The 24,697-nt window shown below is 52.6% G+C and overlaps 1 protein-coding gene across 9 annotated transcripts in view; it reads left to right on the top strand.

Annotated features, from left to right (window-relative positions):
* The first annotated feature begins 68 nt into the window (after nt 1–68).
* LOC309614206 (ephrin-A3) overlaps nt 69–24,697 on the top strand; it is a 36,727-nt gene continuing 12,098 nt past the window's right edge. For 3 of the 9 annotated variants that reach the window (XR_014236075.1, XR_014236076.1, XR_014236077.1), the window contains exons 1-6: nt 79–313; nt 6,391–6,704; nt 7,175–7,240; nt 7,430–7,507; nt 9,214–10,176; nt 12,546–12,641. Coding sequence is in view for 6 of the 9 variants with exons in the window: in XM_082362290.1 (XP_082218416.1) it covers nt 186–313; nt 6,391–6,704; nt 7,175–7,240; nt 7,430–7,507; nt 7,721–7,851 (717 nt within the window). In the remaining 3 variants the exon portion in view is untranslated. Of the gene's footprint in view, nt 314–2,069; nt 2,311–6,390; nt 6,705–7,174; nt 7,241–7,429; nt 7,508–7,720; nt 8,849–9,213; nt 10,177–12,545; nt 12,642–24,697 lie in introns of those variants that run through there. The other 6 variants (XM_082362291.1, XM_082362295.1, XM_082362294.1 and 3 more) reach the window with 6 other exon arrangements.

Below are 24,697 nucleotides of genomic sequence, written 5' to 3'. Positions count from 1 at the left end.
GGGCGGGGCCTGGCGGGAGCGCGCCAGGGGCGGGGCTTCAGGGACGCGCCCGGGAGGGCGGAGGGAAGGGCTGGGGGCGTGGCCTAAGGCTCTGGGGCCGACGGCGGCGGCAGCAGGGAGCTGGGAAGCAAGAAACCGGGAGCGCGGGGCTCAGTCGGGGGGCGGCGGCGGCGGCGGCTCCGGGAATGGCGGCGGCTCCACTGCTGCTGCTGCTGCTGCTTGTGCCCGTGCCGCTGCTGCCGCTGCTGGCCCAAGGGCCCGGGGGGGCGCTGGGAAATCGGCATGCGGTGTACTGGAACAGCTCCAACCAGCAGTGAGTCGGGGGCCCAGGGAGCCCATGCGTCCCGCGTCAGTGAGAGGGGGAGGCCTGGGAAGTCCTGGTGGAACCTGGGGTGGGAGTCCTGGGAGACCATAGCTGGGGGCTAGGAGGCGAGGGAGAGGGGGAAACACTCTGTGGGCATCTATGACACTCGGGGGGTGTCTGAAAGAGGCTGTTAAGGTATAGTAACCAGGGCTTGGGCCGTGCTGAGGAGGCTGCTCGGGGACACCCCACCCTACCTTGGCTTCTCTCCACACCCGCCTCTGGAATAGCTTACCCCCACCCGACAGTCCCCCCATCTTCCTCTCCTTCGGCCGGGCTGGGGTTTGGGAGTACCAGTGTGCTGGGGATAGGCCGCCGCACTTGGGGGACCCAGGGGTGACCTGTTTTCAGCCGTGAGAGTTTCAAGGGGTTCTGTCTATGACCGCTGCTTTTAAAAGTGGAGTCCAGAGCTGAGGCAAGGAGTCCGACCAAGCACCTCCTCAGAACGAAGGCGAATGGGTTACCCTGGTTGTATGGATAAGCCCGGTTGGGGTGAGCTGGGGCTGGGCTGCCAAGTTGGGGGCCTCTGGAGGTGCTGCTTGGATAGGATGGGAACGTGGGGTACCGGCGAAAGGGAGGGAGGCAAGGAGATGGCGTGTCACACACACACACACACACACACACGCCCGGGCTGGGGACGGCGTGTGGCTCCAAGAGTGAGCGGGCGTGCGCGGCTGTCAGTGTGCGTGTGTGTCTGAGTGTGTGATTTGTGTGTCTGCGTCGGCGATCGTCTGGGGGTGGGAGCGGGCGACGGGTCGGGGATGGGGCTGCGGTCGCTGTCCGCGTGGCCCGCCGCTTCTGGGCTAGGGTGGCTGGCCGCGGTCTGGGCGGGTGTCAGGGCGGCCGTGTGGTTTCCCGGGGTATGTGAAGCGGCGGCTGGGTGCCGGCTGCGAGGCCAGGTCCTCATTCTGCTCAGTCCTTGCTGCCCTTGTGTTCTCCTCCCCGCCGAGCCGCCGTGTGTATCACCCCGGCCGCCTCCGTGTGTGTCTCTGTGTGTGTGTGTGTGGGGGGGGGGGGAAATCCCTGGGGACACGGGGGTCACTGTCACACCTACCCAGGCGGCGGCGGTGGCACTGTTTCTGGCTCCCCACCCCAGGGGGCGACTAGGGAGCAAATGGCGAGGCCCCACGGGAGGGGACTGAGAAGGCCGGGCGGCCGCGACCCCCAACCTCCCTGGGGAAGGAGTGCCGCTCGCCGCTCCGCTCTTTGTTGTTTGGGGCTCTGCGCCTCCCCCTCTCTCCCTCCTCGCGCCCGGAGTGTCAGACTGGGGGTGGGGATGAGCCAACGACGCCCCCCTCTCGCTTCCCATGGAAACCTCGGGGTTGGGGATACGGCCCCTCCCCCCCCGGACCGGGACTCGGAGAAATCCGGGGGGCGCTGGGGGCTGACTCCCCTGCTCAGTCTAGCTCGTCCCCCTCCCCCAGACTCACACGTCCGCCCCCCACCCCGCTAGAGTCTGGCGGGGGGCGGGGAGCAGAGAGCGCGCAGGTGAGGGGCCCCGGGTTCCTCACCACCGTCAGGGCACCCCCATATTCTTAGGAGAAGCCGGAGCCAGGGGGATGCGGGAATGGCGGGGCGGGGGGAAGGGGAATGTTGTCGATCAGGTTCCCCTCCCCTCATACACCTGGGCGCAGGTGAAAGCCCTGGGAGGGGGTGGAGGAGCCCAGGTTCCCAGAGCCTCCTTTCTGTCTTCCCCGCTCCCCCACAGGTCTGGACCGGCAGAGATGGGAGGGGGCGCGCACCGGGCCGGGAGGCCGCCGCCGCCCCCACCTCGCTTCCTCCGCCTTTGTTGCCGCTGCGCCCGGGCTCCCCGGCTCCCTCACTGCGGCAGCCGCGGCCCCATAAATCGTGAGAGCGACGTGCTCCGGAGCCGGGAGTGGAGAGGGCCAGGGAGCTGGGGGCGGGGCCGGGCCGATCCACAAGCTCCCGCGCCCCCTCCCCCCGGTCACGTGAGCTGGGCTCCTGGCTCCCACCCCCCGTCATTGCCGAGGGTCTCTGCCCCTTGGGATCACGTGGAGAGGGTCTTGCGACCCCGCCTCCTGGGGGTCACGTGGGAGGGTACTGGTGGAAATTGTGCTCTGGCCTCTTTGACAGACCTGGGGGCAGTGCCCTGCACAGCGACCGTGATCTCTCTTCCTATCTCCCACTCGGCCCCTCCGTTTGGTCCTCTGGAATAGGCGAGACCTGTTCCCAACCTGGCCCAGAAACTAGGGATTGGGCGAACTATACTGGAGGAAAGCGTGAGAGTGTGAGGTCGAGGGGTCCCCTGAGCCCGGAATCGAATTGGGGGGGGCAGGACTGGCCGATAGCCAAATATATGCGCCCAGGCCCGTGTTTCACTTCTTTGCAGAAGTGTGCAAAGGTGCTGGTCTTCGCCCCTGTCTCAACAAGCGTACGGAACATCTTTCTCTAGCTGTCTCCCTACCTGTCTCTTTATCTCTGAAATGTTTGTTGCTTATCTCTCTTTCATTCATACATTTATTGAACAAATATTTATTGAGGCTATACTACGTCCCTGTTGGTCTTTCTCTCTCTCTCTTTTCTCTCTGTCACCGAGTCTCTGCCCTGAACCCCTTCCCCGTCCCTGATATTCTGCTTTGCGTCCCTCCGTCTCCGTCTTTGCTGTCTGTGGGCCTCTCTGGAGCGGCCTCTACGTCTCTCCCTTTCTCCAAGCCTCTCTCTCGTCTCATTCTCTTCCCTCTCTCTCTCGGTTTCTGGATCCCCCTCTTTCGCTGTGTCTCACTCCCTTTCCCCTCTCAGTGAATCCGGTTTCTGTACATCCCCCCTCTCGGTGTGCGTCTCCCCCTCTCTCCATTTCTATGTGTCTCGCTTTCGGCGGGTCTCTCGCGCTTCTCCGCCGCTGCAGATCAATAAACCTTCGCCGCCGCCGCCGCCGCCGCCTCCGCCGCTGTCGCAGGGAGGAGGGGCGGGGATATGGGGCGCGCTGATTTTCTCCCATCCGACGCCGTCCGGAGAAGCCCGGGGCCCAGTCCCGGGCTGGCAAGACCCAGTGCGGTGGGGCGCCGAGGCCCGGGGCGCCGGAGGGGTGAGGGGGTGTCAGCGTGAACGCGCCGCCCCGCGAGCGTTCTCGCCAGTCACCCACCCAAGCCCGGGTGCGCGGACCCCACGCCGCACACACGTGGTCAGGTCTAGTCTGCTGGGGTGAGCGGCGCGCAGCCTCGGGGGCGCGCGCTAGAGAGAAGGAGAACCGGGGGCCGGTGTCTTTATCCCTCCTCCACTTCCTTAGCTCTGCATCCTGGCGTCTAGGGGTGGGGGCAGGGATTTAACAAGTCCAGCTCTCTGGGGATCCTTCCCCTACTCCCTGGTCTGTTAGACACCCTGTTTACCTGCCCCTAATTGCCCCAGGGGGAGAGGTTTGCTCCTTCCCCGCTCCCCCGCCGCCCACCCCACCAGGCTCGAACGGGTAGGGCACTGAAGGAGTGAAAGTGAGGGGTCGGAATGCGCACCGGGGACGGCGAGAGCCGGGAGAAATGAAATAACGGGGTGAGGGGGCACCCCCTCCAGGTGGGGTGTGTTGACACGCCTTTCTGCAAGAGAAGTGGGAGGCTAGGAGGGGATGAAGTGAGGAAGAATAGAGAACTGTTTGAAGGGGCAGGCACGACCCAGTCCCCAGATCCCAGCCTGTCCTCCTCTCCCGTGGGGCGGGGCGTGGGGTGTGGCTCTAGGTTAGAGAGGTGCGGCCCTGGAGGGGGGGTGAGCTGTGGCGCTAAGCCGGGGCCTAGCGGCACCTCCCTCTTCAGTGCCAAGGCTGGGAGGATGACAGATTCAGTTAAAGCGCCCAAGCCAAGCAGACACCTCAGGTCTCCCAGGAGGTGTGGCTGGGGATTCCTGGCACCCAGCCCTTTGCCCCCTGTCTACCAGCTACCAACTGGGCACAGTCATTCCACAAGCAGTTCTTTCTCCCACATGCCCAGCTTGGGGGGGAGGTGCATTTCAGGGGCTGTTCCACTCAGCCCAGGGATGGGAAAGAGGTGGCTTCTCTTCAGTTGTGGTTGCCCAGCAACCTTTGTATAAGGCTACTCCCCTCTGTGTTGAGGAAACTGAGGTACCTGTTTGGCTTCCTCTCTGCTAGAGCAGGGTGTGTTGTGGAGGAACTGGTCAGTGCCCTAGGGAGGCGCTACTTCAGAGTAGGGCTGGAAACCTGGGCGAAGCTCAAGGACAGAGGCCCCAGTGTGCCTGTGCAGCTGCTCCAGGCCTGGCACTGGTGGCCCCCTCCTCAAAGCCTGTGGAGAAAACAGTAGACTTTGGGCTTGGGGATAGAGAGGCAAACCTGGGGTGGTGGCTGGGAGCTAGGCCTGGTCTAACCCGTTTTCCTGCTCCCAGTGCCCCAGGCAGAGGCTCCTGCCCACCTGAGTGCCAGGGCCAGGGAGGGGCCAGAGTGACCCATCACTCCCATGGGAACCGAGTGGGGCTGGTGGTATTCCTGATGATTCAGGGAGGCTGTGCCCATTCTTACTGGGGTGCTCAAGCACCAGCTCTTACCTATCTGCCTTACTGCTAGGCTTGGAAGGGAGTGTCTGGGGAGGGGGTGGCACAGGCAAGGCCAAGGAAGTAGGGTGAGGTGAGGAGGGACCCTCAAGGCCCCATGCCATCCAAAGGCCTCCAAGCTCGTTTCCCTAATGGACGTAGTTACTGTTTGTGGAACTGGGAGGTGCCTGGCGACATGGGGAGTGAGTCTCTCCCCTCAGGGAGTTCCAGGGACCAGGGACCCCAGTGGTTTGATATTTTGCCAAGTACCCCATGCCTTCCTGTGTCCACCACACTCCCCTCTCACTGCCAAGATGTGTGCATTCTTATGCTAAGGAAATTAGGGGAAACTCCTGCCTACTTCTCTGAGTTTCTTTCTCCATTCAGATGCTTCTCCCATCCCCACACCACTCAGTACCACCATGGAGAGCAGTAAGACCAACACTTTGATGATAACTAGCAAGGCAGGTGGGGATTACAAGGGACCCAGCATCTGCTTCTCTGCTCATAGAAGGATCAGGGAAGTAAGAGGCACAGCCATCTTGTCTGGGCACTATGCCCACTACTTTTCCCAGCATCATCATCACCTGGGGCGTTGGAGTCCAGGTTGAGGAGGGAGGTGTATAGAGACAGAAGTTTTGGCTGGTTAGCGTGGCACCACATGGAGCCTTGGTGTTGAGTCCCTTAGCTCCCTGATCTACTGTGTCACGTTATTGGGGACCTAATTGTCGGTGGCCTCAGGGTGGAGGTCAGTGGGACTCAAGGTACAGAGGCCAGTCATACTGTAGAGGGAGCGTGTGCCAGTGTGTGTGTGTATGGGAAGAGCAGGAAGAGAGCTTGAGATTGCTGGGGTCAACCAATACTGGCATGCCAGTCCAGCACACATATCACCTAGTTTTTCTATGTGTATGCCACCTATGAGTGGGCAGTGGACATATTTGTGTGTGTGCCATAGAACTTGTGCATGTATATGCATGAAGCCTCCATACATGAGTCTGTGAGGGCAGGTCCTGTCCGACTCGCCTTTGGGGGCGGACTGGCAGCAGCAGGAAAGCATGCTGGGAGAGGCGATGGAGAGTGCGCATCCCTCGAAGGGATCCTTCCCACTTTCACACTTCCATTCCTTCTATCCTTCCTCCCCACTAGTGAGTTATGGGGGATGGACAGAGGAAATCCGGGCCTGGGTCTGGGAGTCGCAGGGGCCTGCGCCGTTTCTGTGGTAACCAAAGCATAAGTTCCCTTCTTCCCTCCACCCTTCTCCCCCGCCTCTTTTTCTTCGGAGGCCGGCCGGGCTTCCCTGCGCCTTTGCTACCCTCTGGTGGCCACTATGAGAAGGGCGGAACAAGGAGTGGGCCTGGAAGGATAGTGGGGGGACTGCCAGCACTAGGGCCCTGGGGACAGAGACAGGGACTGAGAAGAGAGGAAGCTCAGAAGAAAAGCCGGGAGGCTCCGAGGACCCTGGGGAAGGTCTGCGGAGCGGTGAGGTGGAAAGTGGGTTGGCTTTGGGTTTGTTCTCTCTGACCCGCTTCCTCTCCCCACAGCCTGCGGCGAGAGGGCTACACGGTGCAGGTGAATGTGAACGATTATCTGGATATTTACTGCCCGCACTACAACAGCTCAGGGGTGGGCCCGGGGGCGGGGCCAGGGCCCGGAGGCGGGGCGGAGCAGTACGTGCTGTATATGGTGAGCCGGGCAGGCTACCGCACCTGCAACGCCACCCAAGGCTTCAAGCGCTGGGAGTGCAACCGACCGCACGCTCCCCACAGCCCCATCAAGTTCTCGGAGAAGTTCCAGCGCTACAGCGCCTTCTCTCTGGGCTACGAGTTCCACGCGGGCCACGAGTACTACTACATCTGTAAGTGACGGCCAGGCGGCGGACCAGGGCGGGACCTAAGAGTGCCAGGGAGTGGAGTCCCGAGGGGCCGGGGGCGGGCCAACGCTGCAAGGCACTAGGTCTCCGTCGCTTGGAGTGATACCTCGGGATGAGGCGTTGGGGCTGGGGACCTCAGGGTTCCAGCTCAGAGTCGTGAGGCTAAGAAAGAGGTTTAGTGGCACTCCAAACTTTGGGTCGCAGAGTCACTGTTTCTGTGAGGGACATTCCGGGGCCGGGACCTCAGGGGTCATTGTTTCTTGAGGGATGGGACCCAAGGGGCTTCTAGGGCTGACGGCGGAGCCACCACGACCAATGCGCAAAGGGTGGAGGAGGTACTGAAGGACACTGCCCAAGAGGGGCAGTTTGGAGGGGGTGAGAAAGAGAGTTTCTGAGCGAGGAGGGCACGGGGTGTAAATCTGGAGAAAGCAACTCAGGCCCAGTCTCCTCCCCAGCCACGCCCACCCACAATCTGCACTGGAAGTGTCTGAGGATGAAGGTGTTCGTCTGCTGCGCCTCCAGTGAGTATAATAGGCTCCCAGCCGCGACCCCATCCTCGGCTCCCCTGCTTTGGGGCTCCCCTGGCTTCCTGGGGGTGGGGGCGGAGGGCACAGGCGAGGGGGACTCGCTCCTCAGCTGTAACAGGGGGAGGGAATCCTGGCCCTGACTATCCCCTCCTCTCTCCCCCCCCCCGCACCCCCCCCCCGCAGCATCGCACTCCGGGGAGAAGCCGGTCCCCACTCTCCCCCAGTTCACCATGGGCCCCAATGTGAAGATCAACGTGCTGGGTGAGTCTGCGCAGCGCCCTCTGGTGGCCACTGCTGGAACCGCAGCCCCCTCCCCGGTGGCTGCTCATCTTGCATGTCTTTCCCGGGGGCACCGATCTTTACCACCCCCGTGGGTGGTCCACGTCCCCCGCTCCATTGCTGCTGCCGCTGCCGCGTGCCCCGCCCCAGCACGCAGCACAGCTCTCACCAGTCTGTCTATTCATCTATCCACAGAAGACTTTGAGGGAGAGAACCCCCAGGTGCCCAAGCTTGAGAAGAGCATCAGCGGGACCAGCCCCAAGCGGGAACACCTGCCCCTGGCAGTGGGCATCGCCTTCTTCCTTATGACACTCTTGGCCTCCTAGCTCTGCCCACTCCCTTGGCGGGGAGAGGTGGAGTGGGGCTGGGACAGAGCAGGGAGGCTTTGGCCTCTCCAAGGGAAGCCTAGCCTTGGGGCCTAGACCCCTCCTCCGATGGCTGGAACTGGGGTCTGCACCATACATCTGTGCCCACCCCTTCTGCCCCCTCCCCACCAAGTAGGGCACTGTAGTGGACCAGGCGCAGGGACAGCCAAGGGTTCCAAGTGGCCTTGTGGCTCTGGTAATGTTTGGTACCAAACCCGGGGGGCCATAAGGGGCAGTGCTCAGGACTCCCTGCCCCCTGGTACCTTTCTCTGACCCCTGGTGCCCTCCCCCCTTGAGAGAGACAAATGTGCCCCAGAGAGAGCAAATCGAAGTGTGGGAGACACCCCCAGTCACTCTTTTCCAGGGGCAGAACATGGGGAGGGGACTGGATGGGCGAGGGGATGGCACCGCCTGCTGCCCCCTTCCCCTGTTTACAGCAATAAGCACGTCCTCCTCCCCCTACTCCCACTCCCAGGATTGTGGTTTGGATTGAATCCAAGTTTACAAGTAGACACCCCTGGGGGGGCCGGCAGTAGACAAGGGTGACAAGGGGTGGGCATTGGGGTGCCAGGCAGGCATGTACAGACTCTATATCTCTATATATAATGTACAGATGGACAGAGTCCCTCCCCCTCCTTAACCCCCTGACCTTCCTTGACAACCCCCTCCAGCTTCAGACCCCTTCCCCACCAGGCTAGGCCCCCCACTGGGGGACCACCTGGCCCCTCTTTTGTCTTCTGTGAAGACAGGACCTATGCAACGCACAGACACTTTTGGAGACCGTGAGACAACAACGCCCCCTCCCCTCCAGCCCTGAGCGGGGGACCCAGCTCCCAGGACCTTGCCCTGCCCATCCTCTGTGGTCCCCACCCATTCTCCTGGGCCTTTTTCAAGTGCTTTGGCTGTGACTTTCATACTCTGCTCTTAGTCTAAAAAAATAAACTGGAGATGAAAATAACTGAGTGTGTGTGATTTCCAGAGGCCATCACTCTTCTGTACATCGGTTAAATAAACCCCACAGGTCACAGGGCCTAGGGAGGGGACAGGACTCTAGGGCCAAAGGGTCAACTGAACACCTTGTTCTGTGGCTCATCTCCCCTAAGGAGGCAGCTCTGTGTGAAGGGAGCAATAAGGGCTTCCGAGCAGGGCATGGATGACTTTGGGCAACTCATTCAACCTCTCTGAGCCTCAAGTATCTCATCAGAAAATTTAGGTTATAATACACTTCTCACAGGGTTGGTGTAAAAATTAAATGGCAGAGGGAGTATAAGGCTCAATCAGTGATGGTTTTCTCCTTTTCTTCCCATTCCATTCTGTAACCAGAAGTTCTTGACTGGAGTCTATGGATTTCAGGGGGGTGTGAACCTAGATAGGAAAAAATTATATCTTTATTTTCACTCGCCTGTAACTGAAATTTAACATTCTCCTACGTACTTGGGCAATAAGCCACAGTAGTGGGCTTCCCTGGTGGCTCAGTGGTTAAGAATCCACCTGCCAATGCAGGGGACACGGGTTCAAGCCCTGGTCGGGGAAGATCCCACTTGCCGTGGAGCAACTAAGCCCGTGTGCCACAACTACTGAGCCTGCACTGTAGAGCCCCTGAGCCACAACTACTGAGCCCACGTGCCACAACTACTGAAGCCCACACACCTAGAGCCCCTGCTCTGCAACAAGAGAAGCCACCGCAATGAGAAGCCTACGCACCACAACGAAGAGTAGCCCCCGCTCACCGCAACTAGAGAAAGCCCGCACGCAGCAACGAAGACCCAACGCAGCCAAAACTAAATAAATAAATAAAATTTTTTTTAAAAAATGTGAAGGTAAAACAAAGAAGCTTTAAAAACAAAAAATAGCCACAGTAGTTTAAAGAGCGCCTGTGACTTTGTAACAGACACAGATGTGTTCAGGCTGCGTTATAGTTTTTGAAAATATCTCAAAATATCATTTACTCTCATCACTACTTTGAAATAACCGTAGTTGTTAGATCTTGTTTTTAATGTGTTAATAAAGAAGCATATATATTAATATACCAAAAAATGTAAATGTTCTGATAACTGTGTTTCAATATAATTGGTTTCCTTTATAATCCTTTGTAATTTTATTTTTTTCATTTAAAACATTATGGCCAAAAGGCTGAGAGTTTGCTGGTGTTGGAGCCGCACATAACTACAGCACCCTACATCCATCAGGAGAGTGAGGGGACAGAAGGCAAAAGACGGGACAGTGGCTGAAGCAGTCAAAAAGGTCACAGCCCCACCTAAGCCCAGTGAGGTCAGGGTTGTACAGGTGGGCACTTCAGGAGGGCGGTGAGGGGTTGCTGATAGGGGCCAAAATCTATCCAGGCTTCCCTTGCCCAGCCAAGCTCCCTGGCCCAGGGAGGGGGTGCATTTTTCCTCATTGCCAAGCAGTGACTCCAGCCCAACCAGGGCACTGTGTGGGCAGGCTGGGTCCTGGGTTAGTGCCCCTCCTGCGTGCCCTGTGGCTCTTGCCAGCTGCATTGTGAGTCTCTGAGCAGCAGGGGCTGTGTCTTCTCCCCCTCTGTACTCATAAAACATGGGAAACGGAATTTCGACTGGACCGCGGAGAGTGTGTAGGTTTCCCACTGGCAGAGCTGGGAGGAGTGGGGGTGGGAGGGCAGGTGGGGAGAGGATCAGGGGCAGCCAGTGCACTAGTCTGAGGCTCCCCACGTGGAGACAAGACTTGAAAAGGTAGGCTCATCGATCTAGTCATTCATGGATTCAATCGACATTTACTGAGTGCCTGCTGAGTGCCAGGCCCTAACCTGGGTACTGGGGATACAAAGAAGACAGTCTCTAGCCTCAGATAAGCTCATAATTTCACATGTGCTGATATGTGACGAGGAATCAGTGACACACACACATAGGGCAATATAACCAGGTGTAACATGGGTAAATGCCAGGAAGCTATAGGAACATGGGGGAAAAAAATCACACTCTAGCCTGGGGACATAGGAGGAGGAGGTACTCATAACTGGGGCCCTACTAGGCAGTCTTGAGGGCCTTGAAGGCTGAGGAGTGTGGGCTTGTCCCATAAAGAAGTCCAGGCTGCAGGCTCCCTCCAACCCCAGGGCTACGTGGGGCAGGAGCTGGCCAGCTGGGATGGGGAGGATCTAGTGGGTTCAAAAATCCAAGAATGGGAAGGCTGCAAAAAGGCCAGGCATTTGGGAGCAGGAACTAGACCAAGCCAACTTCCATTCACTGAGCACCTACTACGTGCCAGGCACTGTGCCCAGTGCTTTACATGCACTGTGTGCATCATGCCCTTGGAAGCCTTACTACCCCAACAGCACAGATAGGAAAACTTGAGGGTCTAAGAGGCTATGTCCCTCAAGGCTGACATTCAAAATGGGTCTGTCTGTCGCTGTACTCTGACCACTGGACCCTGCACCACCACCCGGAACCCTTTCCCACAAATTCTGATTGCCTCCTGTTATCCCCTCCATCAGTCACTCAGAGTTTTTGGAGAAAGACATCAAAGGACTTCAGCTCTGGATTGGGGGAGCCAGTCCAAACCCCACATTTTACATATGTGAAAACCGAGGCTCAGAGAGAGCAAGTGACCTGCCCGCAGTCACTTAGATGTCCATGGCAGAGCCAGGACTGGAACTCAGGTTTCCTGAGCCCCCATTTTTTCCTATCATATTGTGATGCCCCAGAAGGGAAGATCTGCACCTTCCCAGGAATTGGAGACTGGTCTTTGAAACACCTTAATCCCCCACAAGAAAAAAAAAAAAAAAAAAAAATCCCCCACAAGCAGGGATTAAGGAGGAAGCACGACTCACTTCAAAGATCTCTTTTCATTTCCCCCGAGGCTGGGGCTTCAGGAAGTTCTGGGGTGCTGCTGGGATCCCCCTCAGGCAAGGCTTTAGTTCCCAGAGCACGTAAGATGGAGTGGGGTGAGGGCTCAGCACTTAGATGCACAGATGACATGACCCTGAGCCCGCCTGGCACAGGGCCTCTGCCTTGTGGCACCAAGATCTGCATAGCCCAGGGTGTCCTGGCCAAGGCAGAGGTGAGATGATGCCAGTGGTGGGCCTGAGGGCAAGGGCTGGAGGTGCGAATGAGGGCAGGGGTGGCAGGAAGGAAGGAAGGGGGCCTACGATCCAGACTCAATACCTGCTGATGGAGAGGATAAAGCAGGGGAGGAGTGCACAGAACCAAATAGAACAGTTTGGGTTATGGGACTGAGCAAGATACTGGGGGGAGGGGGACAGAGGGCAACAGGACAACAGCAGGGCAAGGGAAAGCCAGGCTAAGCCACCTTCTTCCTGCTGCCACATCCCAGCACCTGGGATGCCCCTAGAATCTGCTGATGGCTGCCAGATGGTGCCCCAGGACCTGACATTCTGCTAGTGTCCTGTCCCCACCCCAAAGGACAGGGCCCTGAGGCCAGGGAAGTTCAATTCAGTGAGCTGTGCCAGCTCCAGACTGGCAAAGCCAGCTCCAGATGGCAGCGTGCCCACCCTGAGCAGGGTCCTCTTCCTCCTTGTTCTCTTGTTCTGGCCGCCTCCACAAGGGCCTCAAGAGGGGTCATATCAACACACGTTGGAATTCCCAGAGGGTCCTCATAGGGACATCCCAGGACACAGCCAGACAGAGACTCTCACATGGCCCCTTCCTTCCTGCCCTCCCCAGGGTGAAAAACAGCAGCCACAACAAACAACTCAGCACAGATTTTGGCTGGTGGAGTGAAGTTCAGAGCCAGCCGCATCCTCCCCTTCTGGACACGAGGTCAGCAGGGCCGTTTGCAATCCAGGCTGGGTTCAAAGCCTTGTGCCCTGGGTTGGGGGCCTGCAAGGGTGGGTGCTGGCCCTTGAGGCGAGCAGAGGGCCGCGCTGGAGGATGCTTTAGGCTCAGCCTATTCTGGAGCCTGGGGCAGAGTGGAGACATCCCAGTCCATCCTCCTTCTCAGAATTTCTCTGACCTCTTACCCCCTTCTCTCCCTCCCTTCAGTTCTAGATGCTATGGGGCTGAGAATGGACTTGGGCCAAGTCCACACCTGTCCAGCTTAGAGCTACTCAGCCCCAAAGCCTTACGCAGTCTCCCTTGCCATCCTTGTTCTGCCTTATTGGCAAACCCAGGAGCATGAGCTGAGCTGGGGGGACATGGGTCACGGGATAGATGTGGTGGTGTCATGGGCTGGGATGGGACAGAGATTGAAATGGAGGGACATGAGCTAGGACCAGGAGACATGGACTTGGATGGGGGGACACAGGTGTGGATGAAGCACATGAGCTAGGTGGGGGGGGGGGCGAGGGCTAGCATGAGGGACAGAGGTGGGAAGTGGTGGGGACACAAAGGCTGGGTAGCTCAGCCCCTGGATGACACACTGACAAGTGTGGTGCTGACACAGGGAACAGCCCAGATGCGCTGGGGCCAGGCCAGCCAGGACACTTTGGGTCCAGAGCAGGAAGAGCAGCTGCAAGCAGAACCCAGCGATGCTGGCCTGAGATCTGAGCCGGGGAGGCCTGGCCTCTGGCTTAAACAGAGGTTGGGGGGCGCGGGGGCAGATACAGCCCCTCCTCCAGACGGTCAGCGTCACACTCTTGCTTTCACCACAGCACCTGGCCGGGGTTAATTACAGGGCTGTCGCCAAGCCTGGCCATAAGAGGGTGGACGAACCGGCCTGGGGACCTGCAAGAGCTCAACTCAAGTGGCTTGGGGTCCCCCAACCTGCCCCTGAGAGGCTGGTGTTGGCCAGGGGACGCTTCGGCTTCACATTCGCGCTCACGCACAATTTTGTACACTTCAGTTCACACCCGGTCATATAACCTCACAACCTTGCAACCCCACGCATTCAATCAAATTCCCTGCTCTGAGATGGGGTGGGGGGGGGGAATGACAACCCTGAAGGGGCCTCAGAAAGGAAGTCAGGGGCTTTGTTTACACAGCTGAAGTGGAAGGGTCCTCCCTCGGCCAAGGGAGCAGCTCAGGCAGCACAGGCCCACCGGCGCCCCCCGCCCCTGCAGCCGCCCCGCGGGCAGGCCCCTGACACACACCACTTCGCCACTTCCATACATATTCCGGCGTGCATGCTCAACACACTTCAAAGCCACACTCCTACCCTTCACGGGCACCAGACATGCACAGGAAGGTCACACTGTCTAACACACTCAACAAACGAGAGCCCACACACAGGTGGAGGGGCTCACAGGCACCCAAGCCACACTTGCACCCAGGGTCACACAGGGTGACACGCTTGAGGACTGGCATCCGACAGATGACAGTTGCCAACACAGACCATGCTGACGGTCCCAACTAAGCAAACAGTGTTTCGTGCAGGGAAGGGCAGCAGCCAAACCGGCTGGACAAAGTCTGTAGTCCGGGAAAATCTAGGGGAGGGAGAGGGTGGGGTGTGGGAGAGAGCAGTGCCACATTCACACCCTCTGGAACCTACAGGTTCCTAGGACCCCAAGGATATGCCCAGACACACTCACAGACACAGGGCGAGGCAGGGGCTTCTCACCCACGTCCATACGTACACAGAGACATGAGTCCACACCGGCATTAGACACAGATGCCCACCGCAGTTCCTCCCAGGGGCCCTGAACAACCCTCCACTCCTGCCATACGCTGATCAATAAGGAGACAACAATGAAAGGGACCCCTCTCTGCACACCACGGACACGCCTTCACACACACGCACCAGACCCTGAGCCTGGGGTAGGGACCCGGGGAGAGACCAACACAGCTTGCCCCGCTCTCTGTGGGCCATGTCCCCATACCTACCACCCCGGGCACCAGCACAGCCCACTCTGGGCACAGACCCCCCAGACCCCGCCCTGGGCCTGGAGGGTGATCCTGGCACCCCTCTGTGTCCCGAGGCCTGTCACCTGGGGGCTCTTCTAGGTCTGCCAGCACCTGATCTGACCCCTAGAAAGAGCTCACAACGCGCCTTGGGAGCATTCTTCACTCCTTGAGGGCTAAGCACACCCCAGGCCCTATGCTAAGCCCTGGGTGTACAACCCAGAGGGAAAGGGCCACTTGGCTGGGCCTGTGGGCAGGGCCGTCAGGGAAGGCTTCTGGAGAGATGAGAGGCTTGAGGGATGGGTGGTAGATTGCCAGCTAGCGTGTGGGAGTTGGCTGGCGCACTAGGAGGGAAGACAAGCCCGGCAGAGGGGGCGGCTGACCAAAAGGGCAGAGGCTGTTATGTTTATGTTTCATAGCATAAGCAGTCACAAAAACATTCACACTCGCAGCAGAGCACACCCTTTTCACACAGTGCACCTTCATGCACACACACCACCACCACCCCCTCGGGCACGAGTCTGCGGTCCCATTCCCTCCTGGGACTACCCTGCCGGCGCCGCTCCCACAGTCTCTGTGTGCATGGCGCCCCCTAGAGGTTCTCTCGCACATCTGCGCCCGGGCTGAGGGGCCGCCTGTCGTGCGTGGGTGTTCGCTGTGACACCCTCAGCGAAGGTGCTTCTTCTCCTGGGACAGGTGGCTGGGCAGCTGGGAGCATCGGAGCAGCCCGTGAGCCTCCCAGCGCTGGAGACAGCGGGGAAGCCAGGGAGACTGTGGCCGCCCGGGGCCTCAGAAGCGGCAGGTTCTCTTGTAGCCAAGAGCACTTAAGCAGAGGCCTGAGTTAAAAATAGGCTGGATTTACTGCCAGAAGGTGGCAGGAGAGGAAGCGCTTTTCTGACAGTACTTATTCTGTCCTAAACACCTGGAGGCTCTGTGGGACACCCCCCCTGCGCCCCCTCCCACCCTTCTGGCCTGAGGAACCCAACCCAAGCGCTCAGTCTGCAGAGCGGGCAGCCAACATGCCCCTGTGGATGCTTGTGACCGTGACTCCATTTTTGGTCTCCTTTATTATCTTATTAAGCTATACTTTTAAACGTGTGTGTGTGTGTGTGTGTGTGTGTGTGTGGTTCCATAAGATTACAAAATGTATCTTTAATTTATCATAGACTATCTTCTTCAAGTAATATTATACCACTTATAGTGTAAGCACCTTACTTTGTCTATTTCCCACCTCCTAGCCTCTGTGCTATTGTTGTCCTGCATTTTATTTCTACATATCCCATAAATTCCACACACATTATTGTTTTTGTTTTAATCCCTCCACTATCATTTAAAGAGAATTTTAAAATAAGAGAATAGTCTTTATATTTACCCATATATTTACCATTTCTGGTGCTCTTCATTCCTTTGTGTAGATGGAGATTTCCATCTGGTATCATTTTTCTTCTGCTTGAAGGACTTCAAATCTTTTCTTTTCTTTTTTTTTTTTTTAAAGATAAACACATATTGTGCTTTTTTTAAAAATTATTTATTTATTTATTTATGGCTGTGTTGGGTCTTCGTTTCTGTGCGAGGGCTTTCTCTAGTTGCGGCAAGTGGGGGCCACTCTTCATCGCGGTGCGCGGGCCTCTTATTATCACGGCCTCTTTTGTTGCGGAGCACAAGCTCCAGACGCGCAGGCTCAGTAGTTGTGGCTCACGGGCCCAGCCGCTCCGCGGCATGTGGGATCTTCCCAGACCAGGGCTCGAACCCGTGTACCCTGCACTGGCAGGCAGATTCTCAACCACTGCGCCACCGGGGAAGCCCTAAATCTTTTCTTATAGTGCAGGTCTGCTGGTGATGAATTCCTTCATCTTTTGAATGTCTGAAGCATCTCTATTTCATCTTCAGTTTAGAAAGACATCTCCACTGAATTCTAGGTTGACAGCTTTATCTTTTAGTACTTTAAAGGCGTTGCTCCACTGTCTTCAGGCTTGCGTTGTTTCTGACGAGAAGTCTGCTTCTCTTTTTCCTCTTTACTTAACACGTTTTTTGCTCTGGCTGCTCTTAAGATTTCCTGTTCATCACTCATGTTCAGCAGTGATTAAGGCAGATTATGATGTGCTTTCATATTTCTTGTGGGTTTGTTGAGCTTCTTGGATATATACGTTTATAGTTTTTATCAAAAACACAAAGTCTTTTGGCCATTATTTCTTCACATATTTTTCTGTCACCCTTCTCCCCACCTTTCTGGTTCTCCAAACAGGTATATATGCTGCTTGATATGATTCCAGAGCTCACTGATTACTGCTACTACTACTACTACATCCTCCTCCTCTCCTTCTTTTTCTTCTTCTTTTTTTTCTCTCTGTGTTTCATTTTAGCTGCTTTCTATTGCTAAATCTTCAAGTTCACCCAGCTGTTTTCTGCAGTGTCTAATCTGCTTTTAATCCCATCCAGTATATTTTTCATCCCAGGCAATTACAATTGAAAATTGTAATTTTCAATTCTAGAAGTTCAATTGATGTCTTATTTTATATCTTTCACATCTATCCTTATCATGTTCCTGTGTTTCTTTATCTTCCCGAACATATGGAATATATTTAATAATAGCTATTTAAAATCCTTTGTCTACTAATTCTATCATCTGTGTCATTTCTGGATCTGTTTTGATTGGTTGCTTTTTCTCATTTTGGGTCGTATTTTCCTGCTTTTTTTCAAGTGTGGTAGTTATTGGTTGGATGCCAGACCCTGTGAATTTTATGTTGTTTGGTGCTGGCCTTTTTTTTTTAATTGCTTTGAATATTTTTGAGCCTTGTTCAGGGACACAGTTGAGTTACTTGGAAACAGATTGATCTTTTAAAACTTGCTTTTAAGTGCCATTTGGCAAGACCAAAACAGCCTTTCATTTAGGGCTAATTTGGTCTGGTCACTGAGGCAATACTCTTCTGAGGATGCTACTTGATGCCCATGTATCAGCCAGGAACAGGGAAAGTTTAATATAAAGAATTATTGGAACTTCCCTGGTGGTCCAGTGGTTAAGAATCCACCTTCCAATGCAGGGGACACTGGTTCGATCCCTGGTCGGGGAGCTAGGATCCCACATGCTGCAGGGCAACTAAGTCCGTGCACCACAGCTACTGAGCCCACGTGCTCTGGAGCTCGCACCACAACTAGAGAGAAGCCTGCGCATGGCAATGAAGAGCCCGTGCGCTGCGATGAAAGATCCCGCGTGCCGCAACTAAGACCTGACGCAGCCAAAAATAAATAAATAAATATTTTTTTTAAAAAAAGAATTATTAACCGTAACAAGAGATTGGTCAGTAAGAAATAAACAGAACTCTAAAGGCGTATAGGAATAGCAGATATGAGGAGCAGCCACTACTTCTAGGGCTGAGAAGGACGAGCCCTCCCCCAGCTGCATCTGAGAAGCTGTGTATGCTACAGAAACCTGTGGAGAGAGCACACCAGAATCCAGAGGGAAAACTTCTTCCCCCTGCAATGTCTCTGCAGCATCCTCCTTTAACAAAGCCTAAAATCATGCCCATCATGTTTAGGGGTGATCATTTTGTACTGTATAGAAATATAAAATCGCTGTATTATGTACCAGGAACTAACTTAGTGTTGTAGGTCAATATACTTCAAAAACAAACAAACAAACTAGTAGAAAAAGAGATCAGATTTTTGGTTACCAGAGGTGGGGGTGAGGGGAGGGGGAATTGGATGAAGGCAGTCAAAAGTTACAAACTTCCAGTTATAAGATAAATAAGTCCTAAGGATGTAATGTACAACATGATTAATCTAATTAACACTGCTGTGTGTTATACGTGAAAGTTGTTAAGAGAGTAAATCCTAAGAGTTCTCATCACAAGGAAAAATATTTATTCTTTTTCTTTTAGTTTGTATCTATATGAGATGATCGATGTTCACTAAACTTACTGTGGCAATCATTTCATAATGTATGTAAGTCAAATCATTATGCTGTATACCTTAAACTTATACAGTGCTGTATGTCAATTATATCTCAATAAAACTGGAAGAAAAAATAATTTTAAAATAACAAAAAATAGGGCTTCCCCGGTGGCACAGTGGTTGAGAATCTGCCTGCCAATGCAGGGGACACGGGTTCGAGCCCTGGTCTGGGAGGATCCCACATGCCGCGGAGCAACTAGGCCTGTGAGCCACAATTGCTGAGCCTGCGCGTCTGGAGCCCGTGCTCCGCAACGAGAGGCCGCGATGGTGAGAGGCCCGCACACCGCGATGAGGAGTGGCCCCCACTTGCCGCAACTAGGGAAGGCCCTCGCACAGAAACGAAGACCCAACACAGCCATAAAATAAAAATAAATAAATAAAAAAAAATTAAAGTCAAAGCCATTGTCTTAATAACAGGCTTTGAATTATTAAAAAAAAAATAATAATAATAACAAAAAATATTTAAAGAGTTCATCTCCATTTTCACAGAGCAGGCAATGAGGAATCAATTTTTTTTTAATTAAATTAAATTTATTTATTTATTTTTGGCTGCGTTGGGTCTTCATTGCTGCGTGCGGGCTTTCTCTAGTTGCAGCGAGCAGGGGCTACTCTTCGTTGTGGTGCGTGGGCTTCTCATTGAGGTGGCTTCTCTTGTTGTGGAGCACGGGCTCTAGAGCACAGGCTCAATAGTTGTGGCTCACGGGCTTAGTTGCTCCGCAGCATGTGGGATCTTCCCGGACCAGGGCTAGAACTCGTGTCCCCTGCATTGGCAGGCGAATTCTTAACCACTGCGCCATCAAGGAAGCCCCTGAGGAATCAATTTAGAGCTGAGAGGCAATAAATTAATAACTGGCACAGAGTGATAACTGTTAGGAGGTCTTTCCACTTTGGCTGGTGGAACTATAACTGAGCAGGACCCTCTGGGGCCTTCCCAGGACAGACCCCCACCATGTCCTCCACCTGCCTCTTGTTTGTAGAAAAATTTCAGACTCCTAGGCCTTCCCCGAGTTCCAAAGAATAAATTTAATCAGAGAAGTGAGGAAATGTAGAAACAAAGGAAAACAGTCAAGTAAGACAAAATAATAATAGTTTAACCATTAAATAAAGTCAAGGACCTTTAGTTCCTCCTCAAGGGCTACAGACAATACTCTGAGCCTTACCCTTTGAGCTGTTTTGTAGATAATGAAATGCCCACAGGTGGAAGAAGTTAATTGTATGCTGCCCCAGACTGGTTGGAACCAGAAGGTTGATGATGTTGACTCTGGATTACCTCACCACCAACCAATCAGAAGAATGTCCACCAGCTGATCACATACCCTACAATCCCCCTCCCTCACCCTGTCTTTGAAAACCTTTCTCTGAATGCCACCCAGGAGGTCAGGTCTTTTAAGAACTAGCTGCCTGGACTCCTTGCTTGGTGCCCTGCAATAAAACCTCCACCTTCCTTCACCACAACTTGGTGTCAATAGATTGGCTTTACTTCGAGCGGGCAAGCAGACCCAAGTTTGGTTTGGTAACAGGAACACAAAGTATTCCTGGAGTCGTCTAAGCTCTGAGGAATGCCTCCTTTCCTATGGTTCTTCCCCTACATGTGTACACTGCTCAGCACACAACTGAAGACCTGGAGGGGATGCTCTGCAGATCTCCAGAATTCTCTCTCCATGCAGCTCTCTCCTCTTCAGTGCCCTGACCTGTGAACTGCCCACCTCGGCCTCCCCAGACTCCCAGCTCCCTCTCCTCAACTCCAGGAGATCACCAGGCTCAGCCTGGGTGCCCCTCTCTACACCACTGCCTGGAAATTCTCTTCAGGCAGTAATCTTGGGAAATTTAGAGCTCACTTCGTTTGTTTCCTCCCTCTCAGGGATCGCTGTTCTGTTCTGCCTGTTGTCCAATGTCTGAATATCATTGTTTCATAGAGTCTGTCCATTTGTTCAGTTGTTTAATGCAGGAGGGTAGAGGATGGCCCCTATTACTCCATCATGGACGGAATCAGAAGTTGGCCTGCGACTGGAAGAGACTTTCTTGCAAACATGACTTTGTTTGCTTTTTAAAAAGCCCTTGGGACTTCCATGGTGGTGCAGTGGTTAAGAATCCTCCTGCCAATGCAGGGGACACGGGTTCAAGGCCTGGTCTGGGAAGATCCCACGTGCCGCGAAGCAACTAAGCCCGTGCGCCACAACTACTGAGCCTGCGTGCCACAACTACTGAAGCCCGTGTGCCTAGAGCCCATGCTCCGCAACGAGGGAAGATACCGCAATGAGAAACCCGCGCACCGCAACAAAGAGTAGCCCCCACTCTACGCAACTAGAGAAAGCCCGTGCGCAGCAATGAGGACCCAATGCAGCCAAAAATAATTAATTAATTAATTAATTAATTTAAAAAAAAAAGACCTGTTGGGTCTTCTTCAGTCTTTTAAGCCTTTCTGGCTGCAATAACTAGCATAAACACTCCTGTGTATCACATACCATTATATCCCTCTATTGAAAAGGGGGAAGCTTTATATTGTAATGTATATACCACCCCCTTTTAATTGTATATAATTAATTTTGTTTTATCACAGGAATGCATTACGTAGTTTAGAAAGTCAAATAGGACTAAATAACTTTGATGAAAAACAATAGCCCCTGCCACATCCTTCCCCAACTCCCAATCCCCATTCCCAGAAGCAACCACACTCAAACTTTCTAGTTGCTTCTTCTGATATTTACCTTCATATTTCTAAACAATCTGATTTAGCTGGTACTGCTGTTTGTTATTTCTTTCTTTCTTTTTTTTTTTTATTTTAGACTTTATCTATGACTTCCTCTTATGGAAGGTATTTAGTTCTCTATGTTCTACCCCTCAATGCACAAACACACACACTTTGCCTCTACCTTCCCAATACAGTCAAATCCAAATTTTTGGTAAATTCAATATTTAGCATTTAGATAGTTATGAAACTGTAATAATTATTCAGAATTGAGCCTTGTAATATACTATGATCCATTCTAGAATTTTCTTCAAAAACTTTTAATTTTCTTTGTAGTTAATAATTATCTGGAAAGACCAACAACCCAATAGAGAAATGGCCAAAGAACATGAATATTTCACAGAAAAGAAAGGCAAATGGCTCTTAAATGTTTAAAAAGTTGCTCAATCTCATACATAAGATAAATGAAAATTAAAACTACATTGAGGTAGCATTTCTCATTTATCAGCTTGGCAAAAATCCAAAAGTTTATAACACAGTCTGTTGATGAGGCTTCAGGGAACAGGCGTTTTCATATATTGCCAGTGGGAAGGCAAAACAGTGTAACTCGCATGGAGCGGGATTTGGAGATATCAAGCAAAATTACAAATGCATTTACCCTTTAACCCAGCAGTCCCACTTCAGGAAATTTGTCCTGCAGCTATATCTGCAGACATTTGAAACAAAGTATGTATACAGTTATTCACTGTGGCATTCATTTACAACAGTAAAGTATTGGGAAAAAAAGTGTCTTTCTATAGAGAGCTGGTCTAATAAACTACTGCACATCCACACAGTAGAACACTAAGCCACTTGACTAAAGAATGAGGAAACTCTCCGTGGAAAGATCTCCAGGATATAATGGAAAACGAAAACAGCAAAGTGTAGAACAATGTATATAGAATATTTTTTTAAATGAGATAGTATATTCATATTTACTCATGCCTTATGGAAAAAACACTGGAACATAAAAATGTGAATATAGTTAACACCACTGAACTGTACACTTGAAAACGATTATGATGGGGGACTTCCCTGGCGGCCCAGTGATTAAGACTCTGCGCTTCAATGCAGGGGGTACTGGTTCGATCCCTGGTTGGGGAACTAGGATCCCACATGCGGTGCAGTGCGGCCAAAAAAAAAAAAAAAAAAAAATGTTATGGTGGTAAATTTTGTTATGTGTGTTTTACCACAACTTAAAAAAAAAAAAGAATCATTGGAAGTGTCCATAAGAAACTAACATAATATGGTTGCCTATTTGGGAGAAGACAGGGTACATGGAGTCAATTATTTTGCTTTTTATATCATTTTGATGTTTCAACCATGTGAATGTATTACCAATTCAAAAATGAATTTAAATTTAAAATATTTCCTGGACTATTTTATTTATTTATTTTTGTTTTCTTTTCCTGATTACTAATTTGTTGGGTTTTTTGTTTTGTTTTGTTTTTTGTTTTTTTAATTTTTTGGCTGTGTTGGGTCTTCGTTTCTGTGTGAGGGCTTTCTCTAGTTGCGGCAAGCGGGGGCCACTCTTCATCACGGTGCGCGGGCCTCTCACTATCGTGGCCTCTCTTGTTGCGGAGCACAGGCTCCTGATGCGCAGGCTCAGTAGTTGTGGCTCACGGGCCTAGTTGCTCCGCGGCATGTGGGATCCTCCCAGACCAGGGCTCGAACCCGTGTCCCCTGCATTAGCAGGCAGATTCTCAACCACTGCGCCACCAGGGAAGCCCCCTGATTACTAATTTATCCCCAAACTCTCTGATCCATCCTTCCTCTCAATGTGGTCAAACTCATCAATAGCTTGGCAGTGCCCTTTTTCTTGGAGACAGTCTTCCTGGAGTCATTCACTCCTTTGCTCTAATCTGTGTTGGTTTGTCTTTAGTTCTGTTGCACAGCTGCCACCTTGGAGCTCCTCTTCATCAACAGTCTGGGAATTCCCTTCTCCTTTATCCTGTGTTAGAGCCCTGTTTCCTGGATCCCATGTCCCATTCTCTCTGTGTTTACTTCACCTTTGTGGACATATTTCCAAGAACTTCCTGAGAAACATTTGCTTTCTTTTGTGTGTTTGAGTGACTTGCAGTGCTCTTTATCCTAGCCCCATCCTTAACTGCTAGTTTGGTTGGGGTAGAATCATAGGTTGGAAAACAATTTCCCTCAGGACATCAAGGTCTCCTAGTTTCTAGCGTTGCTACTGAGAAGTCTAAGACTGAACCAATTCCTGATCCTTTGTGTGAATGCAAATCTTTATCATTCTCATTCTAAAATTTTGGTTCTTAGAAAGTTTCTAGTATTATTTCTTTTTTTAAAAAATGTATTTATCTTATTTTATTTTTGGCTGCATTGGGTCTTCATTGCCGCACACGGGGCTTTCTCTAGTTGCAGTGAGAGGGGACTACTCTTCCTTGCCATGCCCGGGTGGCTTCTCTTGTTGAGGAGCACAGACTCTAGGTGCACAGTCTTCAGTAGTTGTGGCTCACGGGTTCTAGAGCACAGACTCAGTAGTTGTGGCACTCAGGCTCAGTAGTTGTGGCTCACAGGCTCTAGAGCACAGGCTCAGTAGTTGTGGCACATGGGCTTAGTTGCTCTGCGGCATGTGGGATCTTCCCAGACCAGGGCTCGAACCTATGTCCCCTGCATTGGCAGGCAGATTCTCAACCACTGCGCCACAAGGGAAGCCCTCTAGTATTATTTCTTTGATAATTTCCTCCCATCTCCTTTCTCTTATTAGTTGGATGTTCAATCTCCTGGGTTGTTTCTCTAATTTTTATATTTCCTCCCCTATTCCCCAACACTTTGTTTTCTTCTACTTTCTTAGAGATTTCCTCAGCTAAACTTTTCATTCCTTTGGTTAATTGTTTTTACTAACATATGTCTAATTTCTGATTAATTAAATGTCTAATTGCTTTTTAACATAATCTTTTTATTTCATGAATCCTCTTACTTCTCTAAAAATATCAGTTACCATTTTTTTTAAAGATTTCTTCTACTCCCTGCATTATTCCTATTTTCTTTGTGATTTCTTTTTCTCTATGTGCTTTATCTCTGTCTTTTTCCCATTGGAGCCTTCCTCAAATGCCTGTTGATCCTTGGCTATCCATTCATACTTCAGCATGAGGCACAAAAAAAGCTGTTGGGTAACTGTATGTACAAGCTGGGTTTGTGACTGTACTCCGATAGAATACTAGCTCTTCAAGGCAAAGATCTACCTCAGTTTTGTTTACAGATAGAGCCCAAGCACCTAGAAGATTGTCTGGCACATAGTAGATGCTCAACAAATATTTGTGGAAGGAAGGAAGGGAGAAAGAAACAGAGGGAAAATTGGAAGGAGTGAAGGTTGGAAGAAGTGAAGGATAGAAAGAAG

This window comes from Balaenoptera borealis (genome assembly GCF_965194805.1).
Source record: "Balaenoptera borealis genome assembly, chromosome: 1".
Lineage (NCBI taxonomy): Eukaryota > Metazoa > Chordata > Mammalia > Artiodactyla > Balaenopteridae > Balaenoptera > Balaenoptera borealis.
This window is presented reverse-complemented; position numbering and strand designations above follow the sequence as displayed.